This window comes from Cottoperca gobio, chromosome 17 (genome assembly GCF_900634415.1).
Source record: "Cottoperca gobio chromosome 17, fCotGob3.1, whole genome shotgun sequence".
Taxonomy (NCBI): domain Eukaryota; kingdom Metazoa; phylum Chordata; class Actinopteri; order Perciformes; family Bovichtidae; genus Cottoperca; species Cottoperca gobio.
This window is the reverse complement of record NC_041371.1, coordinates 21,045,024-21,059,333: the sequence shown is the minus strand read 5'-3', so window position 1 is coordinate 21,059,333 and position 14,310 is coordinate 21,045,024. Positions and strand designations below refer to the sequence as shown.

Sequence of the window (14,310 nt, the reverse complement as noted above, 5' to 3'; positions counted from 1 at the left end):
CTTATTTCTCCTCAAGCCAGGAGAAACAGAAATATGTGCCCCATCACTCCCACTGTGTGAAGAAAATTCCTCCTCTCCAATGCCAAGCTTTACACAATATATGATTCACTCTACGGGCGAATATTGTGAATCGACTGACCTCTTCTCTGTGAATGTAAATCCTACAAACAGCACATCCACATACTGTATACTGTACATTAAAAAATACATGTCAACATGCATTTGCGAAAATCTCCATAAATTCTGTTTGTGCCGACATAGTACACTGGTTCTCCATAGAATGAGATCAGCACTGTTTCCCTCCATAAATGTGAGACTAGAAGGAAATACGTCCGTTTGGGATTTGTGTGGGACTGCGGGGCTGATCTGCAGGACAAAAACACGAGGTTGCTAGGGATGTGAGCACAGCGACAACACTGATAAATATGTGCTAGACCTGTTGGCATTGTGTAATTGCCTGGATACGGCCGCACAAGCGACAGCAAGCTTTATCAACTGCCTTTGCCACAGCAGTATTGCCTTTTCCTTTTTGTGTGTGAAGAGGGAAGACATTGACTTGATATCAGCTCCATATTACTTTTTCATGTGTAAAGTAATGCAAAAAGAGAATAGAAAATCTGACAAGCTGATTATTTCTTAAAATAAAAAAAACCATATAATTATTGTAATTGTAATAATCTAACAGTTATTTCAATGTTAACATCTGACATTAATAACTAAAATAAAAATAGAACAACTAATATGGACCATGATGAGATTCTTCCCTGAACTGCAGTTACTTTTGACCCCTATTTAAAATCATGTTTAGTTTCATATATAATGCATAATATATAGGCTATGTATGCGAGCGTGTGTGTTTGTTTGTGTGTGTGTGTGTCTGTGTGCATATACTGTATATATGCACACACACACACACACACACACACACACACACACACACACACACACACACATATATATATATATATATATATATATATATAGCCATTTAAACCATTTATAAAGCAGCACTGTCTGTTACAGCCTTATCTTGATGTTCAGTTCTAATTATTGTTTTGGGAGAATATTAACCACAAACTAAATCAACTCTCTTCTCATTTGAGGTTTGGTAATTGGAAAGTCAGAGGACACTGTTTTAGAGAGATGTTAGGGAGTAAATCAAACTGAAACTGTAAAAGTGGACAGACAGATATACTGCAGGAAGTGAGATGTCCTTGTCGCTCCATCACCAGTGAGGATTTATATTGCTGCACTTTCTTGTTGATTGTTGTCTAATTAAAGCCTGTTTGGCTGCTGAATCATTTCTTTTCCATTTTATTTTTCGATCTAATCCTATATTATTCTATCTAAATAATAATTAATATTACAAAATATATACAACATTTACACAGAAGGATAGTAAAATAATAATCCTTTTGGCATTTTGGCTTTTCATTCTAATTATGACACAAAAATATCCTCCATACACAAGTGACTCAACCGCCTCAGAAATATTAATAACACTCCTTGTGCTCGAGCTTCATGTTGAATAACTGCAACTCACATTTAGTGCCAGACCAGCTTGACCTAATAACTGTAATACATTTGAGCCCACCTCTCATGCATCATTAACATGATGTATTATGTCTGTGAAAGAGTGAGGGACAGAAAAAGTGGAAACGGGAGCAAGAGCAGAGACTGCAGCTCAGCTTCACTGCCTGCTCAGCAAGTGCTATTTTTAGATCCTGAGAAACAAAGAAGCAGAATCGCCTTTCATCCCCTGTAACTATGTTGTTTCACCTCCAAAGTTTGCGCCTCTTCGTAGCTATGTTTAGGCCTGACCTCAAATAAATATGAATACCTCTCCATCTGCCCTTGAGTCTTTTCTCTCATCCTGAAATATTTGTTTTCCCGCTGTCTCATTATATCCTATATTTCAAGGCTAAATCTAAGGCCAGGGTATAATGAAAGGGGAAGCATCAGCTGAGACAGGAAAGAGCTGGAGATCTTCAGGGAGATTGTCTTGTATTATGCTGTACTATCTGAAGAGGTACGCAGTACACACTTATAGCACAATCTGATCCAAGGCTGCTGCCTGGACAGATTTTCATAATCACACGCACCAAGGGGGATGAGCAACGACTGCAGCCAAGATGGCTCCTCTACCAGGGTCTGCAGGGGTAGATCCTCCAGCTGGTCAGACTGACGCTGCCCACAGAGAAGTCATCAGCTCTGTAGCCTCTACAGATGACGCTTTCTGGAAAGAATATGCCACGTTACATCTAAAAATGATTTTCAACATAAACACATTTTACAGAAGTCTAGCATGCAAATAATCTCTAATGTACACAAATATGGAACAAATAAAGACAAAGTGTTTGAAAGGCCGTTCAAACTACTTTGTAAAAATAACAAAAAAAACAATGTACATGTGATACGAAAATATAATATATAAAAGCAAACAATTCCACTTAATTGAGTTTATTTAAAACAATGCCCACTTGTTCACAAATCATACATAAACCAAAAAATAAATAAAATACCTGACTAAAACAACCTTTTAGACCGTGTGACTGGTCAGTTTTGTAACATCTGACTTGTACTTGTCTTCAACTTGCACCTTTAGACAGTATGAACAGAAACACTGGGCCTATCCTTTTAACTGTCAGAGCAGAACCAAATAGTTTTCATTACAGTGGAGAAGCAATGGTAAAATAAAAAATATACATCATTCCTTTACTTTTATGGCCTAAAATTGTTTGAAAAAAACCCAAAACAGTTTGCGGCCACAATAAAAAACAAAAGAAACAATAGTGAAGGTGAGACTCTTCAAGCGTCACTCAGTTTATCTTTCTCCAGTTTCTGAGGTTGCAGCGACACCTGGTGGCAGGACACGGCGATGTTTTCTCGTTAGCGTTCGAAGCTGTGGCCTCCAAGTTGTCTTCACGTACTGCACATTTATCACATGGAAAGGCAGAGGTGTTTGAAATAACTGACCCTGAATTTCTCTGTGGATGTGCAGCAGCAGCAAACATAGTGCAAGGCCCACAGTCCAGCCAGTCACACTTAGTTACTTGGAGGGACAATGGAGATCCATTCTGCTGGTGGGCCAACTCATTTTCTGCATGACGACATTGTACAGGGAACTCATATTACTAACACAGGTATGGCAGGCATTCTGTTCACTTAGGGAAAGAGTTTAAATAAGAGGTAGCCGGCTGCAGCCCCTGGGAGAGACCATGTCGGAGAGCCACTGCTGACAGTTGGAGCCCAAAGTCTGGATTATTATAACAACACCGCGACAAGAGGTAGGATCTCACAGATTGCACGTATCACCACTGCTGTTTCAACTCAGCACACACTAGTCTCACACAGAAGCTGGGGTTTACTGTAATTTGGATGTGCAAAGACAAGAGATTATTACAGGCACCACAGACTGTATGTGCTCTACAGTGATCCAACAGAGGGTCAACACACAGCACGTCGCTGGGAATACAGAAGAGATGTAGTCTCACACATGTGAAATGGATTCAAAGGGAGCTGCAGTCTAACACAGTCTAACACGTGCCTAAATAAATCTAGATAATAATAATGATCAGAGCATCCTTTTTTTCACCTCTGTGTTTGAGGAACAACAACAAAGTAACTGCATACTACTCCTAATTCAATTACGATCAGGTAAGTGTCTACTGATCTGCTCTTCCTCTGTGTGCAGTGGAACATGTGATTTTTTCTAAAGGCTCCAACACTATGGGACACCTGACAGGGAAGCAATAATCACGGGAAGGACAAAGCAAAAAATACATACTGCATTCCTTGGCAAAGAGCGTGTTGATAGCAGGTCAGGCTTTGAATTCCACAGTGCTGTTAAAACATGGGGTGACAGTAAACACCTAAAAGCAAGGATCAAAGCTGAGCCCTCACACATCTTTATTTCACCAGTATGATGTACATGCAATATAAACTCAATGAAAATCCAAAGGAAGTTACAAATAGTCCCATAATATAACGGATAGATTATATACCTACATGGGAGCTAAGACGTTTGTAGTTGTTTTAAGTCTCTTTGTAGTCAATCTTTGTCTCTATGTAGTTGTTTTGTGTCATTTCAGATTTCTTTGTAGTTATTTTGTGTCTTCATGGTTGCTTGTTTCTCTTTGGAGTCAGTTTGCGTCTCCTTGCAGTTGTTTTGCGTCCCTTTCAGTAATGTTCTGCAGGTGAAGCAGAATTCTGAGGTGCTGCTGTTGGTTTAAAAACTTCAGCTGAGTAAGTCACATTTATTTATTATCTCGTATATATTTCTGTCTCTGTAGCCCATCACAGTGAGATAAGCCTTGGGCCTTTACTTTGTGCAACTACCTGTTAATGTCACTGTACTTTTTTTCTTTTTCCTCATTGTTTCCTATTCGATATTGTTGTGCGGCTGTTCTGTATGTTTAAAAAAAAGCCAATGAAAAATATGTATGTACATATGTTTGGTTTATCGCTCATTCAGTCACGTTTTTACTCTCACAATATGGGAGAGGCAGCTGGAAGAAATATGAACCAAGGACACACCCATAAAGAATATACAGGGAGGTCGGCTGATCCTATCTGCCTCTGGCTCAGGATATGTAGCTCATTAAACTGATAATAGGAAAATGTGAACAATAAGTTCCTGCTGGGGTAAGCAGTTTCACACTAGTGCATCCCCTCAGACACACAAAGACTGTCTCCCTCCAGTGCTTCATGTGGTGACACTGCAGACTCAGGAGCTTTTTAAATGAGCTGTGATATGAAGGACGCAAATACATACCATTCTTGATAGTGACCATCATTCAGAACCACTTCTCAACCTGTGTCTAGAATATCTTTACTGGTTAAGTTAACCATTTCACATTTTTCATTACAAACCTTTTTATTGCCTCAAATAGATAATATTTCCACCGCTGTCAATTTTGATAATTGAGAAAAGAAGATTGAATGTTTTCTAGTTTCTGCCACTTTGGATTTAGTCCAATAAACAAACTAAGGTAACGTTACACGGACTACAGCCCCGGTTAACATTAGTGCCCAGTAAACACAGATGGAAAGAATAAATTAGAATACAAACTACTACGACTAAAGTATAAAGATTGTATGGACCCAGTTTAGAGGTGAAATACTGCCCCCTGTTTGTTTGGAGCAGATGGCTCGGAATTACACATGGAACCTTTAATAACACCAATCTGGAATGTGAAAAATATACATTTTACATTTGTGTGTGTTAATGTTTCCTTCATTTGAAGCCAACTTGGAAAGCCCTGCGAGGTCAGGCTCTAAGCCGTGAGACTGCCTGTCCCATACATCGTTAAGGACAGCGTAACTGTCCATTCCTTCCCTGCTCCAAAAACCCTTTTAAAGTTGGTACAAGAAGTAAAGCCATCTTTCTGAAAGTGTGTGTTCACATTGAGCTGAAATCCATTTTTTGGAACAAGGCTTCATGATATCCTGCACAACAGCTATATCAACACTACAAAACTGATTTAGACCATTTTAGCCAATTCTAAAAATAACGTGTATAATTTGGTGTTTGGGGTCTGGGAAGACAACAGGATTGTATGGTTATGAATGCATAATAAGTTAGTTATGATGTAATAAAAACAATATGGGATGATAGTCATTATTCTTGAGTGTGTTGGACTGAGTTAAATCATGGGTCAAAAACACAAGAGGACAGAAACAGCTTTCGAACACAACACAAGGGTTAAGACACTCCAGGGAACAATGGTAAGCCTGCTTTTATAGAGGAGAACAATTGTAACGTTGTAAGACAGATCTATACATGTCAGTGTGACCCTTCTTTGAGGGTGTGCATGCAGAACCTTGTTGACTGTTTCAAGGAGCATGCATGGTTTCCTTCAGATTCCCTTTGTCACACTGGGAGAGTTGTCTCTCAGCAACATTTTCCCTCAGCAGCTGGGAATGTAATACAATGAGGAAATTACTCATCTAAGAGGAACTTGTTGGCTCATTTTCTAACTATTCTGCTTCTTACAAGGTTGTTTTCTCTTAAAACAAATTAAGAGCCTGCTTATTGTTCTTAAGGACGGGGTGGGGGTTACTGAATACAATATAAAAGTTGATCCATTCTGTATTGATTGTTCCGCATCTGAAGGGGAGTCAATAAACAATATGATTTGATGTTATGTTCACTGTCATTTACCTTAATTCATTCATTTCTGATTCAAAATCCTTCTTGTCTTGACTTTGTTACGGTACATTGATTTAGATATTTTCACTGTCATGTCATGAAGTGGGCAGCATTTACACAAGGTCACATGACCTCTTGATGAGTCGAAATGCGTTGGTTATTCATGTATCAATGAAAGATTTTTAGTTAGTAATCAGAGTGCCTTGGATGCTTTAACGACTGCCAAAAGTACCAAGGACTTCCATTGAAAGTAAGCTGGAAAGTCATTGGTTATTATTCCTACTTGATTGCTTGCCCTCTCCTTGAAATGCACCGGATGTTTACTTCAACATCACCAACGCAAAGTTTCTTGACCCATTTTTTCTTCAAAAGGATTTCATTGTTGATTCCCACTTTATGGATTTGTATTTTTTATTCAATTTGGACTCATGATGGATCGCACTTTTGACCACACACAACTAGTGGTAATACATTTGTTCTAAATTGTGTTTTGGAATAAATGCCTGGCAGTCTCAAGAGTGGGTTTGCATCGACCCTCACCTTAATGCTAACCCTTTGCCGACCCGCAACACATAACTCATAATGTCTCACTTACCCATTCACCCACATCTGAATCAAGGCTAATGTTACTTATGGTTCCAAAGCTGCATGTGAATGTGTTTTCTGCAACGGTAGGACCAGCAGAGAGCGAGAGGAAGCACGTGAAGGTGTTGTTGTCGTGCCAAGAGAAGACCCAATGACTTTGTGTTGACAGCAGAAGTGTTCAGGATACAGCGGGTAGGTTTTTCATGAGCGCCTCATCAGCATTAACACCTTTCATCCGTGGCTATCTGTCATCTTGTTTACCCTTTGAGCGTTGCTTTGTGTTCAAAATGAGATGTTTACCTGGTGGAGACCACTATGTGCTTCCTGTCCCAACTGCACAATACTCTGATAATCAGGAACTGCTGTTTGCAGGGTTATGGAGAGGCATATACTTAATACTTACAAAGCTGGACATACTTACAAAAGTACTGAGTTTGACAGCAACTATGCACCAAAGGTACAGTGTGATTTGTCGTCTTACATATTTGCTTTGTAACTGGTGACTTGACATTTCCGTTTACGATCCTAGTAGTGAAAGTGTTTAGTGCTTCCGGACGGCTAACAAACTATAATTCACAGGTCTTTTCAGCAATCCTTCCGTTCTGCCTCAGCAAGCAAAGGAGGACGTGGATCATCAGGAAAGATGTTTTTTGTGGCGGGGGCCAAACACACAGCAGGAGCGGGCAGAGGAAATGAAAGGAGGTAAACATTTGACTTACAAAGGGGAGAAAGGTGGCATGCAGTGCCCAGAGAGAAACCCTTACCTGTCATGCACTTGGATTTGTATGTCATAATATTTGCTCTGTAGCTTAGAAGAAATATAATATGTCTCCTCATTGTCCTCATCATTAGGTCAATCTACCAGAAATTCCGTGAGGTAGATTTATTGGACAAGAAGAAGACAGTGACAGCTCTAAAGCCCGGTGAAGATCGAGCCATCCTCCTGGGACTGGGAATGATCCTCTCTTCAGTCATGATGTACTTTGTCCTGGGGATCACTATATTACGTTCCTATGCAGACAGGTACAGGCCTGTTGTTTGAGTTGTTTTACAGCCTATAAAGGAGTTAACTGATATGACTGTCAGAAATATGTTTTATTCATCACATGTGCTTGTTGACAAACTGCTTTCAGTGCTCTCTCAACCTGGAAATTCAAAAATGAATACTTTATGAAACCATATTTTAAGGAACAAATTATACCTCAAGCCAATTTCATACCATTAGTACGGAGGAGTGTTAGGGCCAGGCAAGAGGAAAAAAATGAAAGGAGGAAGATTATTTTGTATTTCGAGAATAAAGTAGAAATGTCGAGAATAAAGTTGAACTTTCAGTAAATGTGCAAACACTAGTAGTTTGATTTATTCTCACAAGTTTGACGTTTACTCTCAACATTTTGACCTTCTTCTCAAAATGAAACAACATTTCCCCCTCCTCTCGTTTACACGAGATCCCCGAAATGTTTTCTGTTTTTATTTTTTATTTGTTTACATTAAATTGGATTTTCATTTAAATGTCAACACAGTGTGTGGACAGAGGAGGGTGTGTGTGTTGTGCTCAACTCCACGGTCACAGCAGACATGAACTGTTCCTACAACTGTGGCTCGGACTGCTGGAGAGTCTCCAAATACCCCTGTCTGCAGGTCTACGTGAGCGTCAATAACACGGGCCGTGTCAGCCGTTTATCTCACAGTGATGAGACCCAGGACACCAACTCTGAAGTGAGTACAGCGCCAGAGGGAAAATACTGAGAATTACTGAAGCGCTTCAATTGTTGACAATGGCTGTCAGATGTTGGCCTGATTGTAGACTTACTCTGCTCTCAATTCAGAAAATGTTAGTCAATAGGATTATGCCTGGTCAAGCTGAAAGATGATACATGAAGGGTGATGTATTCAACATTGTAAAATAAAATAAGCTTATCAGCCATCACCGAAACAAAAAGTATGAATAACTGATTGCCCTCTAGATAACCTCAGTGTCCTTCAATCCTGTCCTTGCAGTGTTTCTACGTGCCAAGGTGCCAGAAGGACAGCGTGGCCATGCATGTCATGATTATGAACATCTCCGAGCGTCTGAAGGGGAACCGGCAGGTCCCCTGTTTCTATGACCCAAGCGAGCAGCAGGAGAACGTTCTCCTGACGCGGCTGTACGACCACACCATCGTCTTTCACTCGCTGCTCTGGCCCTCCTGCATGCTCATGGGAGGGGCCCTCATTATCGTGATGGTGAAGCTCACCCAGTACCTCTCCAGACTGTGCGAAGAGATAGGGAAGATCAAGAGGTGAAATGCCCTGCAGCAGCTGTCAAAGCCAAGCATATGGTGGTTTGGTGATGGACATATGACATAAAAGAGATTGGTGCACCTGCTCCGAATAATATCAGCCCATTAAATGGCCGTCATCAGTGGTTATCAGCGTTCTAGATATGGGTTAGAAGGGTCTCAATCCGGGAACCCTTGGGCTATCTGTGTGACGATGATAAGCCTCTGGGGACAGCGGGCAATATTTCTGGGGTTTTGGTGTAGCCAGTGGATATCCTGGCCAAGACGATAGCTGATTGGTTCAAAGATTGCATTTCGACCAAAGTGATCAACCTTTGCTCTCCACACGGACTGTTTACCTGCACACAACCAAGCTCGCGCAAGCGTGATCGGCCAATACCACCACAGAACTCTTCCAATATAAAAATCTTATAGAGATTAGGTTCATAACACTGTTATCATCTATTCACCGGCTGCTCACGGATACGAATAGAAGAAGGTGGTGACTTCTAGCAGCCATAGTAATTATGACGGGAGCAAAAGAGGAAGTCCGGTCCAACAAAGTCCACTTTATATGAATGGCTCAAACAAACACAGGACTTGCAAACAGGAGACCGGAGTTTGTGAGAAAACTTACACACATTTTAGACATTTTAGGCCACCAAAATGTTACAGTTAACTTTATGAACTGGAAACACACGGTGAAAAGGTTAAAGTTCTAATGCGAAAACACGGTAGTGTCCTGTCAATCACAGGGTAGTCCCGCAAGAAGACTTGAAACTAGTGATTGGGACCATCAACACATTAGGAACATGTTTACTGAGGTAATTACATGAGGTGAGAAGAAAGGTCCTTTTCTCATAGACTTTTATACAATATTCTTTTTGCAACCATTGGAGTTGGCCCCGGCCGGCTATTAAAGTTTAGGGTAAAGTAATGCAACATACGTAACATACAGAATTTATGTAACGTGACGTTACTTTACGTAACAAACGTAGGCACACTTCCCACGTATATTTTTTCGCCTAAACCTAAAGCAACTGAAAGTAAAACTATCGTTGTGTATGCATCTTCTGGGGTAGGAAACTGGCAGTTAGAGTTTGCCCCTTCTAAAACAACAGAGTGGAAGTGAAAACAACTGATATCATTTGAAACGGGTGATTGTTTCCACCAAACGTCCTTGTTGTGACCTCTTGAAACTTTCCTCTTAGGCTAAAACATTTGGAGCAGCTGACTTTCTCTCCGGATGAAGGATGTGACTGTTTATAAAGTGAACTGAATGTTCCACAGCAGAAACTGTCAGAAGTGGAACTGGTTGTCAAACAGGCAGTTTATACAGGAAGACTGGATTTTGCGTGGTGCATTAAAAGATGTTTTATGGATAGTTGTTTACAAGAGTTTGTTACACTTGTCATTTTAAATATGGTATATTACGAGCATGTGCTTTCTATATCACATATCATACAGATGACAATACCAAGCTGTATTTAAGCCAAAGGCAGAAAACACTGCTGTGAGTCCATAAATGTCCTCTGTTTGTGTTTGTTAATGTTGAGGAATGTGACTGTTTTGAGTACTTTCTCAAATGTTCCTATATTTTGATGATCACATGTGATTGTTTTCTAAAACAATAATATCTTCTTTTTTGATATCCATTATGTCAGCGACTAAATAATATGTGTAGGTCTGTCATAATGAATGAATGAACATAAGGTGAAGGCCAATATAACCTGAGAGGATTGTTTGTTGGTCATGATCACCAAACCGCAATGCACATATAAAGGTGGAGTATTTATACTTTGCATATGCAAAGCAGTAATATATTATATTGATGCGATATAACACAATGTATACTTTAAGATTTATAGGAAACACTTTCCTAGGATTACTAAATAAAGTTAAAGGTCAAAACAATAAATTCCAATCACAGATTCCAGGGTCACAAGTTCACCTTCAGGTGATCTCATAAATATAAACAATAAATTCATGTGTTTTTATTTGGTGATAAAACCCAAATTACATTAAATTAAATGAAAGAACATACAAAGACTTATTACAAAAGGCAGTTTAAAAAGATACAGGTAAAAATAGTGATAACACAAAAGGCAGTCATGATGGAAGTGATTAGTGTTTTTAACCCTCCTCTTGTGTTCGTTTCTCCCCCTTACTTTGGTGTTCCCGGTCAAATTTGACCGGTCTGTTTTGACAGCTCTTACATCAACACAAAAAACATTAATCATCACCAAATTTTATCTAACACCCTTTTAAGCTGTAAACAATGTCTGGTTTACATGAATAACTGCAGTAAATATATAAAGAATATACACTGAAAATGTATATTTTTTAATGTAATTAACATTTATTGTAAAAAAACTAAACTAAACGGAGACCAAAATTCACAGAACATCAGAACATCCAAAATAATAGTCAAGTGTGTGTGTGTGTGTGTGATCGTTCACACACACAGGAGTGGCATTTTACCATCATGTCGGAGTGTGCCTTGCAAACGTAAGCATCACATTTGTAGCATGTAAGGCTTGTTTTATTGTCTCTTGGGGCACAGAGCTTGCATCTCTTCCTTTTCTGCCCCTGTCCTGGTTGGGGGTCGCAGACTCCTAACCAGACTTGTAGAGGCTGGTGTGCAGGGAAGGTGCTAGCGCCGTTGAATTAGAGGAGTCACCAAAGCTTTCCCAAGCTCTGCTAGGAAGAGTCTCCTCTTGAAACATTCCAGGTTGGGTCGATCGCTGTCCACACCACATATGCATTGCATGCAGACACATCCAGGAAGTTGTGGAACTGACTGATAAACTCCTGCTAGAATCTATAGACCTATGTAGGCTTGGAGGTCTACCTGGTCCAATGCTCTCCACGTGTCCCCAAACACACGCCTCCCCTCCAGGTTTGTCATCTCCACTATAATTTCCTCAATGGACTTTGGTAAAAAGAGTTGGAAGCTGGACTCGATGTCATCCACACGAGATGTTGCAAACGGTGTTGGCCCTGGCGTCATCCTTACAATGTTTTCCACTCTCGCTCTGCCTCCTCTGTCCTGGGAGGATGAATACCAGAGCAAGTTGCCACCCTTGGACTGGAATGTCACCTCAGGTGCCGGTTCTTCAGGTGCCTCTTCCCCAGGGACCTCTTCCTCAGGGGCCTCTTCCTCGCCATCTGTTGACTGGTCCGTCTCACAAAAGTCTTAATCGAAATCAGGATCAATGTTGTCTTCCATTTCTGAGACATCCTCCTTTATTTCTGGGTCAACTTCAACTTCATCTGGTTCAAAGATTTGGTCAAGAACCTCTCTGACAGATAATCGCCTAATCGGTCGCCTACTCATTGTGCTCACAGAGTAAAATGAGAGCAAGGCACAAATAAAGGCTATATATACGGGGTGTGTGAGAAGATTTGAAAAAATGGGGGATAGGCACATGAGCGCGGGAAAAATGGGTTCCCATAAATGACACCTGATTGTTCAGTCTCGTGTGTGTGTGTGTGTGTGTGTGTGTGTGTGTGTTATCTGTTGGATGAAATTAATCTAGGGTTACCCATTAATTTCTTATGCCGGTCAATTTTGACCGTGAACACCATGGATGTAACAAAGTTGACTAAACCCCTCAAAATTCAATGAAAGTGGTGATCAGCAATTGTATATGTTCAAATGCCTACTGTGTATCATAAGGCCTTGAAGAAATCAGATGTAAAACAAAATATTTATGATTGATGAAAGTAGTAAATCGGTCAGATTTGACCCGAACACAAAAGTAGTTACAGTTTATGCAAATCTGAGATATTCGGGAAGTTTGGTCCAACAGATAATAACTAAAAGAGAGTTTTTCCTTATCCAAAGCCAGGGTCGAAAAGGACAGAGGGTGTCATATGCTGTATAGATTGTAAAGCCCTCTGATGCAAATTCGTGGTTGTGATATTGGGGTATTTATATAAATACAACGCACTTCACTTCACTTAACTAAAAGTAGCTTCACCATGTATTGTTCTGACTCTGGGAACAGTTAGCTGACCTGTTCCAAATTACCTGGAGGGTTCACAGGGCAGAAGTAGGTCAGAAATAGATTTAGATCCCCCTAAAATGATTTATACACAACCAGCAGTAACTTAAAGTCAATTCTATAAAGTATAAAGTAGCCAGTGCAGAGACTTGAGAATTAGTGTAATGTGTTCAGCTTTGCTTGGCCATTGTGAGAGCTCTAGCAGCCATTGTGAATGAGCTGAAGCTGCCTTGGAGCTTTCTTGGAAAGACCTGAGACATGTTGCTAATGACTTGTTCCTCGGCCCATGGCCTAAAACGTCTAACTGAAATGCATTTAAAGTTACGTGGCTTTATACTTACGCAATACAAAGCAGGGAAAACATAAAGTCATATGTGGAAGCAATAAAACACAATGCAATGAAAAAGAATCAATCATACATCTATTAATAATACATTTCCCTTTTCCACTTTTCATCTGAGGGCTCCCTCCTAGCACATGCTGGTAACTGGATTTGCTTAGGGCTCATATGATCGTATCACACGTCGCAACAGAACAATTTCGGCACTGTTTTCTCATGTACTCTTCTGTGACATTTCTTTAGAGGAATTTTATTTCCTATTGAAGAAAACAGTGAACAAGCGTCTTCCCTACCCAGTCCCATGTCATGACAGACTGCCTTCTCCACCAGCTACTTCACTCACTCTGTGTGGGAGGGCGGTCCGTGATGATGAGCCCGCTAGCAGCCTTTGAGCAGGCTAGCTGTGTAGAGCTAGCGTGCTACCTAACTGTGCGGTTCATTTTCGGGACAGCACGATGAAGATCATCATGAAGTATTATAGACTTATTCCACTACAGCATATTGACAACATCACTGGGAGCTAGGGGCGTCTTTTCTCCACCACAGCGGGTCCGTCCCGACCCCTCAGCGTCATTGTTCGGATGGACTAACGTTAGAGCTAGCACCGCTGCTTGAGACTTCCCGAGCGGGCACGAATGGGATACTGAGCTAGCCGCTGCTAATGATTGTGCTGGCAGACTAGCTTTGCGGCTAACCGGTTGGCGTTAGCTATCTGACACAGGTAGCTTTATGTTTGTTTTTGTCGTGTTTTGTTGTGTGTTCGCTTTCACTGTTTATCAAAACAGTTACCCAGTTAGTCGCGCGACAAACTGTCGACTGACACCCATTTATTGCAGTAACGCTAGACTAACATTAGCTTTAGTCGAGGTTTTCATATTGTAGATGACATTGATCTGCTTAGTGAACTTGGCTAGCGTTGTTAGCTAGCTAGCTAGCTAAGAAACAACACTTAAGATTAACCCACTA

At 40.6% G+C, this 14,310-nt stretch overlaps 1 protein-coding gene across 1 annotated transcript; it reads left to right on the top strand.

The window, feature by feature from the left end:
• The first annotated feature begins 7,379 nt into the window (after window positions 1–7,379).
• On the top strand, window positions 7,380–9,022 carry LOC115022920 (calcium-activated potassium channel subunit beta-2-like). Its single transcript, XM_029454033.1, has 4 exons — window positions 7,380–7,438; window positions 7,589–7,759; window positions 8,260–8,455; window positions 8,738–9,022. Exons 1-4 carry the CDS (start codon window positions 7,380–7,382, stop codon window positions 9,020–9,022), a joined length of 711 nt encoding a protein of 236 aa, XP_029309893.1.
• Window positions 9,023–14,310: the final 5,288 nt, after the last annotated feature.

Excerpts from the sequence above, each read along its gene's own strand:
- LOC115022920 (XM_029454033.1), top strand. The coding sequence starts at position 7,380 with ATGTTTTTTGTGGCGGGGGCCAAACACACAGCAGGAGCGGGCAGAGGA. Across the intron at positions 7,439-7,588 it reads GGCAGAGGAAATGAAAGGAG|GTCAATCTACCAGAAATTCC; the intron begins GTAAACATTTGA and ends CCTCATCATTAG. Across the intron at positions 7,760-8,259 it reads TTACGTTCCTATGCAGACAG|TGTGTGGACAGAGGAGGGTG; the intron begins GTACAGGCCTGT and ends ATGTCAACACAG.